The sequence below is a fragment of the Lates calcarifer genome, linkage group LG6 (assembly GCF_001640805.2).
Source record: "Lates calcarifer isolate ASB-BC8 linkage group LG6, TLL_Latcal_v3, whole genome shotgun sequence".
NCBI classification, from domain to species: Eukaryota; Metazoa; Chordata; class Actinopteri; family Centropomidae; genus Lates; species Lates calcarifer.
This window is the reverse complement of record NC_066838.1, coordinates 24,491,818-24,513,049: the sequence shown is the minus strand read 5'-3', so window position 1 is coordinate 24,513,049 and position 21,232 is coordinate 24,491,818. Positions and strand designations below refer to the sequence as shown.

At 42.1% G+C, this 21,232-nt stretch overlaps 1 protein-coding gene across 1 annotated transcript in view; it reads right to left on the bottom strand.

Annotated features, from left to right (window-relative positions):
* The window catches only part of spryd3 (SPRY domain containing 3), a 54,054-nt gene that overhangs the window by 20,838 nt on the left and 11,984 nt on the right, over nt 1-21,232 (bottom strand). The window contains exon 7 of the mRNA XM_018675822.2: nt 5,915-6,064. Within this exon, the coding sequence (XP_018531338.1) occupies nt 5,915-6,064 (150 nt within the window). The remainder of the gene's footprint in view (nt 1-5,914; nt 6,065-21,232) is intronic.

Sequence of the window (21,232 nt, the reverse complement as noted above, 5' to 3'; positions counted from 1 at the left end):
TTGAAGTTATACGAAGGAAGACACTGTACATTATTGTTGTGCTCAGTGGCCCTGTGTGCTCTGTAGCTTCCACATCCGAGGCCTTGGCACAGTGACTGGTCCTTTGTTTTATAACTAAATTGACCCTGTTAGAATAAACAGGTTCACAGGAGCAGCACTGAAAAATGGTTAGTAGGTCTGCTGCATCACAGGAGGAAGAGGAAGAAAGCTGTTCCCAGGACCCGGTCCTGGGGCATACGAGGACAGAGGAAACGCTGCCATTCCAGTCTCCTGAGCAGTTTTATTTCTTGTTTGTGTTAGTTTGTGTGTGTGTGTGTGGTTTTATGAGCGTGTTTTTTGTACATTAACTGAACAGAGAGTGAGTCAATACACTCAATCAGAGATAGAGGGTCAAGGGTGAACTGAGAAAACCATCTGTTTCATTCAGACACTGACAGCTGCTGAACCACATATCTCTCCCTTCACTCCTCCATCACAGCCATGACACCTATTCATCCATCTTTTCCATTTTCCACCCTGCTTCCCTACCTGCTTCTTCACTTCCCTACCATCCCACAGGGTTATGATCTTTCTCTTTTTTGTGGGATTTTAGGGGTTTGTTTTTCAGGACATGAGGGTTTTCCTGCTTTTTTTTCCTGTGTTTTTCATATTCTGAATAGCTTCCCTTGATTTTTCTACCTCCAGACTTTCTACCTTACTACCCCACCTCCCTCCCCTACGCACAAACACACTTCCATCTAACCCCTACACTCTTCCACCTCATAACTAAGGCAAGATCTCTCTTTGTCCCACTGCCTAGCAACCGGTGTGTGTACCGGATGAAAAACAACTGTGCTACCAAGCATATGCATGCTGTACATTCACGAACACCCTTATCTTCAGAGGAATGCGAGAGGACGCCAGAGGTCATGTCAGGTCTAGGAATTACAGCGGGGGTCAAAACAGATCTGAGATTACACACACAGAAAACAACACGTTTACGTTACATAAAAAGCATTCAAACTTATCACATAGCACAAATTCCTCTGACTTCCCTGCTGGACAGGAAACTGGCAACAGTAGCTTGGGGAATTCAACAATTTACTTCAACTTTTTTTTTTTTTTTTTTAATCCAGCTAATTTGATTTTAACATCTTGAACCTCGACTTTCCATTTATTTCATCTTTGGAAACATGAGGATTTTGACCAGAATTAAAACAAAGTACAGTGAAATTGGAAAACAAATGTTCATGCAAACAAGAAAAAGAGTTCTGTGAGGCTGTACTTAGGTACATGCTAATGTTTAGCTACACCATCTGATCGCTAACAGGTTAGCATGGCAATGAGGCCGATGTCATTAGTTCTGAAGTCTTTTTTGCCATAAATAAAGGCACTGGAGAAATGCGACCTATTGCTGGCACTACAGGAAAAGTCCAGGGATCACTAAAATGATTAGATTTCATCCTGAGGGGTACATGAATGACTAAGCCAAATAGGGAGCCAAAGTCACGGCGTCTTGTCTGCACTAGCCTCTGTTCCACTAGCTTCTATGATTCACCGCAGTCTCTAATTTAGCATTTCTTAATCGGCTTTCATGAAAAAATGAAGCATGTTCCTGTCATTTAATTTCCATATTTCAAGATAAAGCTCCGCTACAACAGTTACTTTTTACAATATTTACTTTGAACAGAAGACACTACAGCTTCCATAAGAAAAAAAACTATGTGCATTGCAGACACTTGTTTTTGTCCATGTCCACAAAGGACCAATGTATTCTTCATTCATTTCCTTAACTTTGTAGTTGTATAGAAACTTCTACAGCATTCAGTTCTCGCTGTCCTGCTATAATTAGAGACATATCTGCAATAGCTGCAATCCTGCAATACCTCTTCTGTCATCTTCTTCACATCTGAAGCAAGCCTTGTGACACATACTATTGAGAAAGGGTTAGGTTAGGGTTAGGTTCTATGGCTTTTTAGCTGTTAGCATGGTTACAAATCTCTGGGATTTTAAATGAGGTTTTCTTACTCGCGTAACAGTACCTGGAAGTTCCAGATTCACTTTGGATCTCTATTTTATCCATCCAAAAGCCATTGAGATACGTCAATCTGCACCAAAATGGTGGCACCAACTGGCATAACCTTCACTAGACCTGCACACCTCTAGCACTGTCTACTGCAAATGTTATGATGGGAGGAAAGTTGGTATAAGGGAAGAATGAGATTTGTAAAGTAAGAAAAACTGAGTAGGAACCACAACAAACGAGAGAAAGAGACAAACAGAGAGTGACAGGAATAATCTGGCAGTCTGCAGGGTATTAATGAGTGGATTTGTTTTTATATTCAGGTCTGCTTTCTTACCACGGGATGCTACGTGAAAGAGAAGCATCCGACTGCCGTTGAGTAAACAGTCATTATCCAAGCCCTCCAATTTGCTACTTTATTACCTCTCCTGGACTTAAGCTTAATGTCTTTATAATGAAACACAGATGCAGAGAGAAACATAGTGGTGCAAAAAGAGAGGACAGGGGAACTCTGAGGAGGTAATGGGACTGGAGTTATCACCACTTGGTTTGTTTATCACCCATTGGATCACCGTCTGTGTGTGTTTAATTGAGAGAACATGTGCGCACATGTATTCTTTCTTTGTTTGTTCAGCTCCATCTGAGGATATTCTAGTTGTCTCTATATAACAGATGTATATAGATCACCTATAACACTGAAACCACTGACAGATTAAGTGAATAGCTGATAATTTCGTTACAATCCAATGTTCTGCCGGGAAACCTTTTGTCCTTCATTCATCTGGATGTTGACCCACCTAAGCATTGTTGTAGACCAAGCACACCCCTCATGGCAACAGCACTCCCCAATGGCAGGGGCCTCACCCAGCCAGACAATGCTCCCACCACATCACAAAAACTGTTCAAAAATGTCTCCTGACCTCCAAACTCCCCAGATCCCAACCTGATCCAGCATTTGTGGGATGATCCGGAACAAGCCAGATCCATGGAGGCCCATCCCACAACCCACAAGACCCAAAGTATCCACTGCCAATATCCCAGTGCCAGACACCGCAGGACACTGCCGAAGGTCCAGTGTCCATGGCAGATGCTGGATCAGTTTGGGATTTAGGGAGTTTGGAGGTCAGGTCAACGCCTTGGGCTCTGTCTCGTGGACCTCAAGACATTTCTGAGCAGTTTTTGTGGTGTAGTGGAAGCACTGTGCTGCCATTGGAGAGTGCTGTCGCTGTGGGGGGTGTGCTTGGTCTGCAGCAATGTTTAGGTGGGTGGTACGAGTCAAAGTAACATCCAGATGAATGCCAGAACCCAAGGTCTCCTAGCAGAACATTGGATTCTAACGAAATGATCAATGTTATTTGCTTCATCTTGAGTTGTGACTGATCTGTGGAGGATAACTTGGAGTATAATGTGATTTAAAGGCTTTAAAGTCAAACTGAAATGCCTCAGAACGGTGCAGGAGAGCAGTCTGACTCTAGGGGCATGAATTAATGGTGCACAAAGGCGCTGAAGGAAACAAAGAGCATGTTCTTGATCAAGTTCCTGACCGACTCAACTTCTTCTCAACTCTCGCCAACCGGTGATGACCCTAAACATGAAGGTTGGGTCATCAATGCTGAAATCACGAAATTGCCACGGTGAAAGGTGGAAAACAGACTCAGTAAGGTTTCTACTCGAACCTGCTGCATGTGCATTGCCATCCCACGCTCGATTCGTTCGCAGCAAGAACAGTCTCAGAACATTCTGATCGCACATCGTGTGTGTATATATATATATATATATATATATATATATATATATATATATATATGTATAATTTTGGTATAATATCTGTGTGGGCAGGCAGTAAATATAGTTTGTTGTATCAGTCAGTTTCAGCAGCCACACAAACAGTTAACCAGCTGGGGGGTTGACTTTGTTTGACTTTGGCTTATCCCACTGTACAGAGTGCTGAGGTTACAGGTCTGCTTGTTGCTGTGAGAGGCCTGAAGCTTAGAGGCAGTTTCCACAAATACTCCCTCTTTTGATAAATGGACAAACATTGCAAAGTAATGCTAGCAGCGTAACTGATTTATCATTTCTTATTGTCTCACTGTAGACGTCAACGAATTTGCAAAAGCCAACAACCCTAGCAAGACCATCCACAGCAGCATTCTTAAATGACATTACTTGGATGGAAACCTGTAAGTAGGGCAAATATATACTGTCTGAGTGTGTTTCTCTTGCTCAGCCGCTCCTCTCTGTCTGCATCTATAGCTCTCTTTGTCTTCATGTCATTCAGCGACCTGTGCATCCCTCTGCGTTCCCGTTTTATATAAATTACCTCTGAGACCTTGAAAGATGTTGAACAAGTTTCATTATTTATTTTTGTTATTAAAAGGAGCAGGAGTTTTGACCCTGGGAGAGACAGTGCTGGCAGCTCTCCACAGGCCTTGGCTTTGGCAGTCACTAATATTTCACATTCATAACACTTTCGAGGCTAAACTTACAGGGTGTAAAAAGACTCACAAATCATGAACCCATGCTGTCGAAGACATAGTTCCTGAGTCAGAAGAATAATATTAGGTAAAACTGTAATGCAAATAGGTTTTATGAGAGAATCCATCTGTCAGAAAGCAGACATTTATACAAGTTTAACCCTGCCCTTGTAAGCTTACAGCTCTACTGTAACTGGTGCAAAATCCTGAACTATTACTGCTCATACTTAACATCCTGGCAGCTGTGTACTGAAACATTAAATCCTATTTTATTAACTCTTGGCATCATTCTCAGTCAGTATCCAAACATCTACAGGTTTGTCTGTTTTTTCTTTTTTCCTCAAAGAAGGTCAGCATGGTTAACAGTCACTCGCAGAGCTGCAGTGCTGAAATGCTGAAATGGGAACCGTATGTGCATTCTTTGGAAAAAGAAATGAGGGCTCAAATGAGAGGTGTTAACATTTTTCTAATTGTATTTTCCTCTTGGAAGTGTTTCATGTACCCAAAGTAGGCCATTAGATCCAAAGAGAATGGCTAAGCTGCTGGATAATGGGAAAGAAAATAAAGCTTATGACAGTGCAGCTGTTTACTACTACTAGACTCTATTTTACACAGTCTGTACCCACTAAAAGGGCTTTACTGGTGCAGCCACTCGTGTTTTCTTCATGCTTTGTGATTTGCGGGTGACAACCGGGTGACAAATTAAAGGAAAAACCAGCATAAAGTGTCTTGGTAAGGTGTTTGTCCACGATGAGCCGCCACATCAGCTCCACTGCATTTTTCAAGTCACTGAACTCTAGTGGAGGGACGGAGCAGCGTTTTTCCTAAAGATATTTCCTCATTTGGAGGTTTAACAATGGTTGTGGAGAGCGGTGTCGAACACGTCGCTCCAAAATCTCCCACAGCTGCAGCTGATTTACATCATTTTCAAACTCAAACCATTCAGTGATCTCTTGTTCCCTACAGATGGAGGCACTGTCATCCTGTTTCTACACTCGTTTTTCAGGTTTTTCCTGTAATCTGTCACCCCGTTATGTAAGTGGGGAAACCTACCTACATTTAAAAAGGACAGGAGTGCTGCTGCTCTTCATCAACATTCCAGAGTCAGTGTTTGAGGAACATTTTGCACAAGCTAATTACCTGTCTGCTCCCCCCCCCAATTCAGGTTTTTCTTGTCAAAGTTTTCCATCAGTATGTTGTTAACGCAACCACTTGCTGAACTACGGCGAGTATAAGAAAGCAAACTGCAAGAATTAGCCCATGGGAGGTTTATTCATGCGCTCCACATCCCTTGGGCTCATTGTGCAAGACTGCCTAATATATGACAGTGTGGAAAAATGGGGGGAAGGGGCCAAATGAAAAAGAAAAAAATGCTTCTCTGCTGAGTGTAGGTGCGTGATGAAGTTGTCAAAAGTTGTTCTTTTCTTTGAGAGCTCACCCTTCTCGCCAGGCCCAGGGCGATGTAGCACTTCTCCCCAGCATCAACGATCTCCACTTCATAATAGTGGCAGCGGGTGGTGAGTGGCTGACGGGCCTGGGCCAAACCAACGTCCATGATGCTCTTTCCTTTGCCAACATACTCCAAGAGCTGAGGAAGGCAATAACAGAGGGGGAGAGAGAAAGACGGATAGGGGTTAACAAATAAACAATATTTAAAAAAAGAGGATTTATCAAACAGAAATATATATATAATGTATACATACAGGATCACATTATCAGTGTTTTCCAAAACAAACAGACCTGATGATTAAAACTGGAAAAAAAACACAGAATAAAGTAAAAATTCACGCTGTTTTTCCGGCGCTCTTCTGTGGACAGGGGACGTCAGTAAGGGGCTGCGGGCTGTTAGCTGAGCAGCCGCTAACATTAGCTTAGATTGTTTTTAGGTTAGGATTCCTTCAGTGTTCATTGTTGTGGTTATTTCTGACAATATTTGACTTGAGAATGGGCTCTCATTGCTGACTTTGTGGGGCCACAAATCTCATCACTTCCAATATTTTGCCGTCTGAAAAAAACTGTTTAAGGGTTTTTTTTTGAGGGGGGGGGCCTTTACCATTTCTCCTTGACGTTATCCCTGAAGTATCTGTGTTAAGAGTTTAACAAAAAAATTTCCCTAGTCCTCAGAACGGGCAACAGGTCAACTGATGACATGAACGCCTGTAAAGGAGAGGGAAGCGTCTTAACCTCTCTAGGGCGGCATGTTTTTCACCCCGCCTTTGTGAGTGGGTGTTCAGAAAAGCTAAAAACGCTTTTGCCCTCTCGGTAAACCTGGTTCTTGGCTTCATTTAACTTTCTTGATTGCCTTTGTTTCAGCCAAAGGGCCGGCGGTGATGTAAGTCTAAGTGGGAAAGTTGAGACAGAGACAAAAGATGGTCGCCGCAGATCAAGCTTGGGCAGGATCCCGGGCCCAAATATTGTTCAGGTGAATGACTTTACCCACGCAACTGCTGCTCTTCTGCACATGTGTCCAAGGTGAGTGGGCACCGTGATAGATTGACACCACCAAACCCTCACTGAACCGCCCACGGATACTATTCTACAAGTACGAACAGCCACTCGAGGCTGCATATTACCCGACGCAATTACTTTCAGGTCTATTTTGGTCTTAAGCATCTAAACAGGTGAAGATGGGTGGGTACAGGTGAGTAGGTGGGCAGCTAGGCAACCACAAAGCCTTTAGGCTGAGCAGTGTTTCCATGCCATGTGAGTGCGTGCGTGTGTGAATGTGTGTGTGTGTGCACAATGAAGAATACGCCCCCGGCTTGGAAGGCTAGGATGACAGACAAGGTGGGGGTGGACGAAATTACTTCTGTATTAAGCCTTTGTGTGTGTGTGTGTGTGTGTGTGTGTGTGTGTATGTGTGTGTGTGTGTGTAACACCACCTGGGTGTGCTATGTTTCACTAGCCAGCCACTTGAAGGACACACCTGGTGAGAAAAGCTATTCAACATCTATGTCAAAAAAAAAAAAAAAAGTCAAGTGTCTCAATTAAGTTATTACCATTTTCCATTTTTTGTTATTTGCCGTTGCTTAGTGATCCATCAAACTGAAAATAACTCCGAAATGAAGCTGACACAGTCAAAAAGTTTCATTTCAGACTCTGAGCTTGATGATAGATTAAACTGGCTGCTGAGAACTTGTGTAGCCATTGTATACATACATATTATATAAGATCTTGGTTACATGCCAACGCTGGTAAATCAAAAAAGATCAACAAAACCATGTTACACTGTGGAAAATACAACCAACACCAATGATTTTCTTAACTCTGACACATTTTGAATACAGCAGAGCATTGCACTGCACTGTTAAACAAGTGCTAGTTTTTCATCTTAATGTTTTAATCTTTAAAAATATGAATAATGAATGCTCAACAATCTAATTTACAGCAGGCAAAATTAGTTTTTAAGCCTGAAATCTCCACTTCAGTGTCACTTACGCTGACCAAATTTTCCGGTTTTATTTCTGTCTATATCATGAAAGTTTTTACATTTATAGAACATCTTAATCCTAAAAACATGGCGAAAATTAATTTTTTTACAGCACAGATATAGAGATATAGACAATGCCTCACTTTCTTATTTAATTATAAATTTTCAGAAAACTTGTAAAGAAAAAAAAAAGACAAAAACAAAACCTTTCAGTGAGTTTTTTACATCATTTAAATATTAACTTACATCAGCAAAACACATTGTGTGCGTCTTTGAGATCTATTAAGCGCATTACATACATGCTGATCTACATAAAACATCAGTAAAGTTGATTTTTAAAAATATTTTGAGGCTTGCATTGTTTATGTTTATGTTTTCCAGCTCTTCTGCAGCCTCTCTGGTGCAATGCTACATTTCTTTACCTGAACGGTGCTAAAGGATGAGGGCAGACGCCATGAGGTGATCACACCATATGAAGAACAGTGCATAGAGACTGACTTGGCCTTAAAGGATTATTAAACTAATGCCTGTGGCTACAGTTACGTAATTCAGCTACTGGTTGTCAGTCTGGTTGCATAAAGCTGCAGAAATACTCTGTGGTCGAGACCCATTTGTGACAATTTCACCCGTAATGAAAAATGCCGGTCGACCTGGACAGCGGTAATTTGACATTTTGGACCGTTAACAGCTTGTGACTTAAAGAGCAACTCTCTGCAACTGTAGCCTTGTTACAGACTGTCCTTTCATGTGTTCTCTTGTTGCCTCCTTAACCTGCTGCACTTTCATGCCTGGACAACAACTGCTTTTCTTCTGGGAGAGGAGGAGGAAGGAGTTTCGGTGTGATGAGCACTCAGTCACACCTTTTTTTTTTTAGCTTCTTGCTGCTGAGTAATGGTAGAGAGAGGCAGGAGAGAGAGACGAGAGGGCAGAGAAAGAGAGACGTAGCCTTGAGCGAAGCATGCCTCACTGAGATACCTGACAATCGCTCTCTCTCTCTCTCCCTCTTTCTCTCTTGCTCTCTCGCTCCTATAATTGTGAGTGGTGAGAATGGTGATGATGGTGTGCAAGGCCCATGTTTTGTTGGGCTGCTGCCTGGGAAACAGATGTAACGCCCAGAGAGTGGTCCTGCCAGCTTCCTGTCACACCTAATGGAGCCGGGGGGGGGGGCTTAAAGAAAGGTGAAACTGAAATTAGGAGACCTCTCTTTATTACGCAGTTCACACTTGTCAAACAGACTCTTAACGTGATTCAACATCAAATAACTTGCTTCTTTGTGCGTTTTTAATTATTTTCATCCTCTTTTTTCTTTCGACCTCAAATAAATCTTGGTGATTTGTGACCTTAAGAACTAAAATACAGGCGTAAAGACAGGAATGATCCGGGCCAAATGTGCCACTTTAATTTGGAAAATATATGAGCTGGCCTTGTCCTTGGAACAGAGGCTGTGATTCCCTGCTCTAATTCATCTCTCCACTCGGGCTGGATGCCCTCCAGTAGCTAAATCTGACTTGTCCATCAGTCACTGTGCATGGGACAACCGAGATGAATATCCTAATGCACTGAAAAGCACCACAATAATGCCACAGCGGGCCACAGCCGCTCTAACAGGTGATGTGTGTACTGAATGCATTCACTAGTGCTTAACAGTGTTAAAATTACTCATGACTTTGTTTATATTACACTCAAAACGTGCCGTATAACCTTGTTCTTTCGAGTTATGAATTACCTGAACAAAACCGCTACACAACTCAGCCGCCCATTCATTAAAAGTTCAGATATCTCACAACAGCATAATTGCTCACATGTTCAAACTCAACTCAAACTCACTATATAATATTTGCATATTAGCTGTACGTTTTTATATGTGAATGAATTTTTGTGTAGATTTAAAATAAAAGAAAAACAGTGCAATCACAAAACAGTCAGTCATTACTAGGCTTTCTTGTTGAAGCGTGTACAGTGTCGTGTGATATCACGAGCGCTTCTCAGACAGACTTACGTTCTTTAACTGGGCTAGAAAAGTTCAAAGGGGCATGAAGCGCCAAAACAATATGCAAAAATCACGACAGAACCTGTAATTACCATAACTATGACACGGGGAGCGAGGTGGAGTTCGGCGAACAAGTATTAACTGTTTCAAGACAAGATGATATTTGCCTGGATGCAGACGGCGTGCCTCACGGCAACATCCACCTGCAGCAAAACACTGTGTTTAAAATTCTGCAACACAGCAAGCGACTGCCTTTGTGATCACACACTGACAATAACATTTAACCACAACGCAACCACCCCCACTAAAGTTATGTCACGAAACAACGCCGGAAAACAATGCAGACACATGTTCACTTCGCAGGTTTGACCAGTCAGTCATCCCTGCGCGAGACCCAAGGACCCGCACTGTTGCCCTTCGCTGACACCTCATCACTCACTGCCCATGTGGAGCTTTTCATCACCTTTTAATACACTCCATTTATTATCAGCATTACCACTGCTGGGAAGATGTTGCCCAAAATTAACTTGCGGCTCCAATGCCAGCATGTGTTGCCACCAGCCGTGATTTATTGGGACAAAGTCGTAAAAAGTAACAGTTTTACAGGAAGAAAAAAACATGTGTTACTCCAGGGAAAGAGGTAAACAGTTACCAGAGAGCGGAAGCCGTGAAAAGATGAAAACATGTGAATACAGAATAACAAAATTCAGTTATAGTTTGTATCTCAGTGCTGGTTGAAACTGTTTTATAACAATTAAAACAAACCAAAAAAAACTTCAATCTGAGCCAACGTCGCCCAAATAACTGATCCACGAAGAAAGATGGGAGAAGATTTACTAACATGAAGGCACAGGTCAAATTTCCACAGAGAATCTGTGAGTATTTACCACCCGGTTTTGCAGAGGCAGCAGCTTATGATGTAGTTAATACCTGGGACAGCCCTCAGGGTACGTCTGAGGAGCACAAGTGAAGACAAGGTCAGAAACACAGTTCAGTTCACTGGTTGGATCTGTCAAACATCACAAAGCTCAGAGGAAAAAAAGATAACGTAGGCTTCTGACGCTGAAATAGAAATACTCAATAATTCAATAATAATAATACTTCAGACTTATTGACCGAAGTATTTAAAAATTCATCTATATTCATGTTAACGAGCTTCTTTTTTCTGCCTCTGTTGGAGCATTGTTGCATATCTTGGTGATTTATCACCTCCTGTGGATGGTTTGATAAAAAATATACATGTTTATGACATTTACAAGATCCAATATTGGTTCTTAATCCCAAAATCAATCTTTGCATTTGCACTTTCTCTCAGTAAATATGTAGATCTGCAGTAAATATATACTGTGTTTCTGTTGAGACTGAGTGCTGTGTAACAGCTCTATTTTCTGGATATTGAGTTATAAAAAAAAGGTGATTTTAATGGTTAAAGTGCATGTGTTTCCACATAGTTTACAGGACTCTCATGACTCAGGAAGGTCAGCTGATTCTGGTTATCTCATCGCGAATCTACAGGAGGGACAGACTGAGAGAAGACTCTGCACACTCTGTGTTTGTTGAAGAGATGTTGTCTTCCTGTTGCGAGATGCGAGTCTGAAATGAACTGGTTCTGGATTTTCAGAATATCCTCAGATTTGATGAACCACATGCACCGCTTAATGTCTACTATAATACGCTCATGAGCGGCTGCACGGCGTACACGTCTTCATGTACAACGTGCACTTGCAGCCCTAAATTTATGTCCCCACAGACTGTACATGTGTGAACATGGCTGCCTGTGTAAACACCCAACCTAGTGTAAACAGAACTATGTGGGTGTCCACCGTCCCCGTCGGGTTTGGAGTGTACAGTATGTGGCACCTGCTAATATCCATATCATGATAAATATGTTATCATATTAGTTCTCACACTTTTTAGGGACAGGGACCAGTTACAGGGGTGAAGCTCATAATAATAATCCTCATGCTGTTTACTGCTATTTATACTCCTAGATGCTGTAGGAATTATTTTTATTTTTTAATTTATTTTAAACCTTTCAACCTAAATATTTCAGACCTGTTTTATAGAAATGAACTTAAACAAATTAAATTTGAATGCTTTTAATCACAACTCGTCTTTATTCAAATGAAAATGTGATTTGGAATCAATCATATCAGAGTTTTTATTCATCCATAACTTAATTCATTTATTGCAAATTATTTTGTGGTTCCCCAAGCTATGGCTCCCCAGTTTGAGAATCATGGACATAAACAAATGGAAGAACTATGTTTGAGGAAATTATCCGAACAAATAAGGGCGTCTCTCTTCCCAAACACATTCAGAATAAGTCAGAACATGCAAACTCAACACTGAAAATAAACATAGAAGCAGATGTCACATGACAGTTTCAGCATGACACAGCGTTACTACAACAAAACATTTTTTTAAAGATGCAGATTGGCAGCAGACTTCTTTTCTTCTCTGAAATCCCCAAACTGTGGCCGTAAGTAAACTAGATATGATTCTTCAGCTCTCTTCCCGAAAATTTAATATTAACAGAATAACTGCTTACAGCAAAAGCTTTGTGTCCCCCACCACCACCCTTCTCCTAACACACACAAATACACACACAAAGCTACTGTCTACACACCTCCAGGGAAATGGAGCTTAAAACCACTTGTGTGTGACAAAGCTGAAAACAAATGAGCTGCATGGTGCTGTGGGTTTGGAAAGGCACGAATCTGACAGCTGAGTGTGTTTTATTGCCTCTGCAAAAATAAATGTATGTATATCAGAGAACCTCAAGAACAGACAGACTAAAAGAAAGAAAAGGAGAAAGGACGAAACTGAGCCAGTGAAGGAGAAACAATGCAGAAGTGGATAACAGGAGAGCAGTGTCATCTCCTGGTGACAAACGCCAACAACTAGAGCACAGATGCAGATGAAGCAGAGCTTTTAAAAATGGAATTACACTCCTGGGTTAAGAGGTTACACCCTACCAACGGCTACATGCATAGACACTGAGGTTACGCTGTAGGCTACACCGTGGCCGACATGCACCTTCTCAAAAATGTAGGTACATGTCTGGGCTACGGCAGCAACAAAGACACCATGTGGGGACCAATTGAACTGTGATAGATCAGCTTGGGCTGCTTGTGTTTTTTTTCTGCACGTTTCTAAAGTCAGTGAAGGTTGTTAAGAGCAAATGTGATGTTTAAGAAGTCGTCTTCTTTGTAGTAACACACACCTAGCAAAGCAAGTACACAACACAACTGTGTCCAACCCTGGGTGGTATCACTAAAATGTAAATTAATTAAAAATCCTGACCACTTCATACAGTTTTATATGTTTTTAGCTAAAGCTAAAGAAGAATGAAGCCAATTAATCTGAAAAACAGACGTGTAAATTATAATAAAAGGTCTATAGTAAAGATCCAACTGCAACAAAAGTCAGTTCCCCCTTCATTAGTCAGATTCCTTTCTTTTCTCTTTTAAATATTTTGAATGTTCGTCTTTATTTTTGATGACAGATCGCTCCCCCTGGGCATGGATGATACCAGTCTTGTACAAATCTGTGGGGAGATGTTCTGTCTTTTCTTCACACATGTTTTGTTTTTTTCTTCTTCTAACTTCTCTTTGCTGGAGGGGTTTTGTTGCTCTACCTGACTAATGTGTTCTGTTGGATTCAAGTCAGGGACATACTTGGCCGAGTCATCGTTTTAACTTTTTTTTTCCTTCTGTGATTTTTTGCAGCGTTGTCATGTTGGAAACTTCCTCTCCTGCCAAGCGTTCTCAGACTTTTTTGTTCAGTATTTTTGTACACTAACTTGTATTCATATTGCCATCTATAAACGCCATCTCCCTTTGCAGTCATGCAGACCCATATCAGCACAGTCCCACCTCCATGTTTCCAAGTCCTGGACAGGTCCACACCAAACAACCTGGACCCCATCTGATCCAAACACAGAATGTGCTGCCATCATTCATCACGCCTCTGTTCATCCCTTTGGCAAAGTTTCATCTTGTAATCTTGTTCCGGTTTGTGACTAATGGTTTTCTTCTTGGACGCTGACTTCATGCAATGTCCTTCACACTGTCTGATCAGTCAGTGAAACACCATTTTCCACAGATAATCCTTGTGCCGAGTCTGAAACACTCACTCAGCCACTGTACCTTCTGTTATTGGTAGCCTGGCTCTTCCCATACCTCCTAACCACTGCTGTGTTTCAACATATGTTCAGTTTCCTGCTGATGCTCCTGTACCCTCTCCATCTTTATGACGTCTCATAATCTGGATTCTTCTTTGTTCAGAGAGTTCCTCCTGGTGTTAACAGGTTCTTTTCTTATTCAAGCAATCACTTTTGGTGCATTGAGGTTGCACTTTGGACCTCATATTTTCAATGTAGTCCAACTAAATCACTTTGTTTTTATACATAAGATCATACCATACACTTCAAATTAACATCCTAAGACCTTAGCACTGAGTGCATTCTAAATTTCTCCTTGCTTTTTGGGTTCAGTAGGACCTGATTAGTATAAAAACTAAACCATGTTTCTGAAAGGGAAGTAGAATAAAGGTATGAAGTTTGCACATGGGGACAATGGGTTTTATTTTACTGAATAATGGCTGTGCAAAACAAAACCGCAAACAATGCAACACATCTAAAAGCCTCATGACTGCTCAATGTTTTGTAACTCTATACATTTTCCTTCCTCCACACTCCGAACTAGAAACGTCCATTTTGTCTGTAGGAACGTTTACAGCAGCACTCACTCTGTTCGTCTCTCACTGAAATGATGAAGCGTCCAGAAAGCTTCTGTTTAAAAACAGAAAATAGTTTAAATCATAAAATTTGATCAGGTTTTGTTCCACTTTTATTTTGATCTCTGCTGTATTGACAGAGACTGCCCTGACCTTGTTTTTATGCTGTTAAGTAAACGCAATGTGTCAGCTAACGAGGACAATAGGTCTAAGTTTAGCAACAATAAAGTATAAGGTGCAGCAAACCCAAAATGTAATGTGTGGACGCAGGGTCTCAGGAGGTTAAAAATAACACATTCATTGTAATTAAAGCACAACACTGCCTGGTCATGTATAACACAAATGCTGTGCTGATATCAACGGGTGAAATCAGACCAAATCAAAACCTATCTATGGCAGGACTTCCTTTAACCCCTTGGGTCAACTATAACTCGGGTCATCTTGTGTGACGCAGGTCCACTCCACCAACAGTCAGCCTCCGCCGAGTCCGTCGACTTTCCCTGGATTAAGTTATTCCTAGTTTCCTCTTTTCTCACGCTGCTCAGGTCAGAGAAGCCGGAGCCAGCCCGCGACGGTGCCACCGCTCGGCCTCAGAGGCTGCAACCACAACGACTTGATGGGAAAGTTGTGAACTTTCATCCGAGAGCAGTGTCATGTTGGGATTCATGACTATTGTTCCCAGAGGAAGGAAGGAAGCAGGCAACCTTAGAGGGGCGTTGGTACTACAGCTGGCTCTGGCAACTGGAAAAGGTACAACGAGGAGCAGAGCAATGATGATTATTACAATCTTGACAAAGACTGGTGTGGTTCGAAACTCGCATTAACAGGGCAGAAGAAGCGGAGATGCTCTGAGTGGATACTCGCAGCATGTAGCCAAGTTTAAAAAACTTTTGAACACCTCTACTGCGCAAAAATGTGTCAGAGGGTAAGATGCATACATCCTGAGGAGGTTTAATCTCCACGTGGAGGGAGAGAGGGAGGGAGGTGGGAGTGGTGGTGGAGAGGCAGCGAACGTGAGATAGCACCAGTACACTTAGGGGAAACTGATAACTGCAGACTCAGGTGCTGTCCACTTACTTGTCGGCCCACTCATCCGCAGCTGAGGGGATTAAGTTGGTGGGCACGGCGACTGCTGTGACAACAGGAGGCAGAGGATTGGGAGGCTTGTGTTCATACTGAGCCGCACGTACGCAGTGGAAAGCCAGCCAAATGTCTCCTCTCAAGAAAAACAGCAGAGCAGGAGCATGGTGGCAAGCAAAAAAAAAAACAAAACATCATTCATGTGGACGTGTTGTGTTTGCCTGCAACTTCCACTGACAGTCATGACAAAGGTGGAGGAAATAAATCCCTCAATGTATATATGATGAAGTCAGATCAATTGTAAAAGGACGTTAAATTTATTGGTGTTAAACAAAAGCCTTGAACCCAAAAACAGATCAATAAAATATTTATGAACAGTGTTATCAGCTTGATTTGTCAGAGGAGCACAGGAGCAAGTCATGTGATTCTTTCCGCCATTTAAGACAAACTTTAACCAATGCTCTTTTTTTTTTAATCAGAGTAACTGCACTGACCTCTACTGGTTGAGAGATAAAAGTCTGTTACATTACTTGGCTTTTATCCAAAGCGACTTACAACTGAGGGACTTCACTAAAGCTTCAGTGCAGCAGGAAACCTTAAAGTAAGAACTAAAGCTAGAGCTAGTTCTGCATGTGAGGTTGTCAGATGTGTTAGAAGAGGAGGTGTGCATGATTTGAAAAAATGCTTTATCCACGGACAACCCACGACCTGCACCACCTCATCACCGATGATTTATGGGCATGTTTAATATTGTGTGAGTATCGAACCTAAAGAAATGTCTCTTGTTTTAAACCTCATTCAGTGTGGAACAGCCAGATATCACCTCTGTGGTGAACTTTGATTTCTTTTAGGTCTTCTGGTTCAAACAAAGGGTAACAGTCGACGATGAATGTTTAAACGACATTAAGAATTAATTTAAAAGGTCTGTAGAGACGAAGGCTGCTCTTTTCACTCTTGTGCCGACTACAACATTTTTTACGCAAATAACTACAAATAAACAGAGATGTCATTACATAACCATGTAAAGATTAAACAGATGAGTGTTTCATTCACAGTTTTGGCAGAATTATTACACTGAATATGCTTCTACAGGTAAATGCAGCCACATCTAATCAAACATAAACTTAATCATTTTCTGCAAATCACTACAGTATTAGAAATGTTTTTTTGATTGTACTAAACAAAAGGCCCAAAGGCAAAAAGTCTGAGCACCTTTAAGATAAATATGTGTATCATTATAGACAGAGCAAATCAAAAAAATAATGATGGCTAGTTTTTCAATGTGTCCAGAAATTAAACTTTAGACATCTGCTGAACTTAGCAGCGCTATTTGCTTCCGGAGGAAGAATTCAAGTTTCCTCCTCTGGACTGCTGGACGCATCGTGGTACAACTGCTTTTACAAAAGGACTGGTCATGACTCATTCCAGCCTCTAACACACCCATTGATAATGATAATGGATTCTTTTAATCCCACCTCATTTCCAAGTGCACTGCGCGCCCCATCACAAAAATACAGAAAGAGGGCTGTCACAACACCGGCACACATGACTCCGCTTAGTGTTTAGGACTCTTATACACTGAAATAAGGCTTCTCCAAGTGTACCATTCATTAATTCCATTATAATAAAAGTTTCACTTTCATTTTGCCATGGTATGACTCTGCTGAGGTTCATTATGTATTTATATACAACACAGGTATCGTCTGGGAATGAGACAGGAGCGTGTGCATATTTTTTCATCTTTCCGAGGCTCTGATTGCATGCATGTCAGAATAACAGCTGCACACCAAGCTCCAACAAATCTGATATAACAGAGGAGAATTTAAAAAACATTCTGAGACTGGAGTTAAGTAATCCCTCTCGTCTTCATGCATTATTTCCTCAGAATCTATCGAAAATGTTGAAAAATCTTGCAAAGTTAAAGGTATAATACGCAGGATTTTCCTGAAAAAACAATCATTTTGTGTGACCCACTAAAAATGTGTGGAGGTGTATTTATCTGCAGAGACCCTGCCCTCTGCTGCTCTGTGTATTTTCTTATTTTCCTCTTATTTTGCTGGAGAGCCAGGAAAGAACTTAACAGGATGTGGGATTTGTCTCAGTAGAGTGAAGATCAATAGTTAATACAAATCAAATGCTAACTAGTTAAATCAAGCAGGTATTACCGGTGGCTGCTGTTTCAAATTAAAAGCCACCTACAACAAACACTGCAGGCATAAAGTTAGCATCTTGCTCACAGAGCAGTTATGAAATCCTATTGCAGCTCTCTGCAGGTAAAACTCACCTGACACCGGAGCTGAGAGTATCAGAGAGAACAAGTCGAACGAGTCGAATCAGGGATTTCTCGACCAATGCATCAATTAGTCGAGTTTTCGGGGGCAGCGCTAATGAAGGTGTATTTATCTGCAGAGGTTCTGTTGCTGTATCACTATTTATGAGATTTAATAAGCTGAGGATATCTGCTGCTCTGTGAGGCTGCCAGTGAAACTCTTCATCGACAAAATACAGCAAACAAGGGCGCAGCTATCTAACTGAAATTCACTCGTTTACTTGAGTTTTCCACTCAAATGGAACCACGAGGGGAGAGTATTCATTACCCTGAACAAATGGCCTTCAGATAAGTGATTAAAAAAGCTGAAAGGAACAAGAGTGTATCAAAACGCAGGATGATCAAAATAAAAACGAAGGCCAGCAGAGTGAAAAACGGTAACCTCCCTTCTTGTATAAGAAGTTCATCAGTGTCAAGGATAACCACGATGAAAGATGCAAATGTAATGAGAAGAAAGGGAGCGAGAAGCAGGATGAGAAAGTTATAAAACACATGAGGGGAGAGAATAGAGCAGCAGGGGGAATATTTGGCGAGGTAGGTGTGATGACAGTGGGCAGAAATCTAGGATCAGATACCCACCTATCTAAACAGGAGTGGCCACCACCCCTCCCCACCCCCCACCTCTCCAACTGTAATGTAAACAGTTCACAAAGGCAACGACTTAGCTGCAGACAAGTCACTACCATCACCATTGTGCTCCCGTGCATTCTGCGGCTTTGCACTTCTCAGTACTGCCTCATCAAAAGCATACCAGTCAGAAAAGTCATTTATCTTGCAGCAATCTTTTCCGTCACTCTGCGTTCCCCCCCCCTTTGCTCTTAACAATCAGTAAGGACAGCTATCATCCGGAACGGTGATTATCCACACTTATCAAATAGCAACGTGTAAAAACGATTCCACTGTTTTGACCGAGTGTTTTTGCGAGGTGCTGCCGGGTGAAACAAACCACAGAGGAGAGCCAGGGAGGTGTAATTCATCTATGGCAACCGAACGATAGATCCGTAAGTCATCAGAAACTGCCAAGAAATATCTGGAAATATCTGTTGTGAGAAAAAAAAAAAGAGGAGGAAAAATATTTCCATGCCTCTTAAAAATATACACCTCACAGCTATGGGCTTGACAGATAAAATGTTGTTGAAATCCATAGGAGTTTTGTGTAGATGGAGCAAACAGGAGGAGGAGGAGGAGAGAGGAGGAGAGAAACAAGGACAGAGAAGAGGGAGAAAGGAGCGAGGAGATGAGACAAGAGGGGGTAAGGATAGAGGAGAGGAAGGGAAAGGAAACAAGGATAGAGGAGAGGAAACTGATGTAGAAAAGAGATGAAAATAGAGGAGAAGAGGGGATGAGAGGAGTTAATGGCGGGGGGGGCAAGGAGGGAGGGGAGGAAAAAAAAACAGGAGGGGAGACAAAAATGGAGAGAAAACGGGGATACAGAGGAGGAGGAGATGAGGAGTCAATGGTAGGAGAGAGGAAAAAAGGATAGAGGAAACAAAAACAGAAGAGGAGGATAGGAGAGGAAACAAAGATAGAGGAGAGGAGAGAAGGAGAGAGGAAGGAAAACAAGGACAGAGGAGAGAAGCCAAATGTAGGAGAGAGAAAAAAGATGGAGGAAACAAAAACAGAAGAGGAGGAAAGGAAAATAACAATAGAGGAGAGGAGCTGAGAGGAGGAGTGGAAACAAGGATATAGAGAAGGAGGAGAGGAAACAAAAACAGATGAGGAGGTCTGTTTTGGAGACAATGATAGAGGAGAGAAGAGGAGAGGAAACAAGGAGAGAGCAAAGGAAAAGAAGAGAAAGGAGGAAAGATGAAGGTAGGAGATTAGAAAAAAGGATAAATGAGTGAAAATGAGAGGGGAGGAAACGAGGAGGAGAGGAAACAAGAATAGATGAGAGGAAACAAGGGGAGAGGAGAAGAGCTCCAGAGCAGACACATGGAAAACTTGAGTCCTGGTTAAAACCACTGAATGAAGTGAATTAGAAGTCAAAACCAACACAGAGATTAAGTGAGACCACCTTGTGGCTGACATAATTTTCAGCCCTTAAATCCTAATCTTACCTCACTCTAACCCCCCGCCCCCCATTTACTTTTCCTCTTATATTTTCATTTCCTCTGCTGCACTTTCCTTTTGCTTTTTCTTGTTGCTCTTCAAAAAAAAAAAAAAAAAAGCAAAGCAAACTTTATCCGTGGTTCCAGGAAGCAGCTACTGTTACCGCTTCGTCCCACGCCCTTCCCCTCGTCTTCGGCGTGTCAGAACTTGACAGCCTTATCAGTTTGAGTATCATCACCCTGCTTAAAAAACCTCTAACAATGGTGACCGCATCGTGGATCTGGAGGCTAATGCTTGCTTACTCATGAGAGAAAACTAAAAAAGAAAGCAAAGGGAAGGAGAAGAGAGAGCTGCCGGACTGTTGAGCCGGGGCGCCCCAGCTGTGAAAACCTCCGACCACATGAGAAGGAGTAAAAGATTCCTTAGAGTCCCGTTACTCCACTTATTGAATTTTTACAACCTGGTGGACCGCCAGACACTTGGCTGCTCTAGCATCGCCACTCGTCGGTCCAGAAAAACAGAAAAAGAAAAGACAGACGGGGAGAAAGGCGAGAGAGCGAGGCTGCCGCTGGCTGAATCATCCTCCTCATGATGGCCTCTGTACTGTATCTGTGTGACAGACGTTTGTGTACGACTGCGGACAGACACGTAACCACATACGGGACCCACACACAGCACCGGCCTTCATCTCCTCAGCATCAATGACAGACCTGCCTGTGAGTCTTGTGGTTACATTTTGAAGATGGAGGAGGAAGAGGGGGCGATGAGAGCTCACACCTTCACACAGAACAAAGGTGGTACAGTGGTGGGAATACAGCACCGTCATACCTCCGATGACAAAGATGTTCCCAACAATGGACTCCATTCAAGAGGCTGATACCAAATGCTTGAATCATAGCTTAGTCTGCGTCTAAGAAAACAGCACCAAACCAGGACTCTAACCCCCGAAACCTCACACCAACGAGGCCAAACATCAGTCAGTATTAATCACTGTGCGACACGTGAATCTGGATGGAAAAAAACCAAGTCACTGTTGTTAGAAAGTGACTTATTAGTCACGTTAGCGACGTGCCTCCAGGGATGGTAATGTCCCTGTGGTGGTTGGTTGGTCCACCACTTGGTCTAACCTGATGGATCA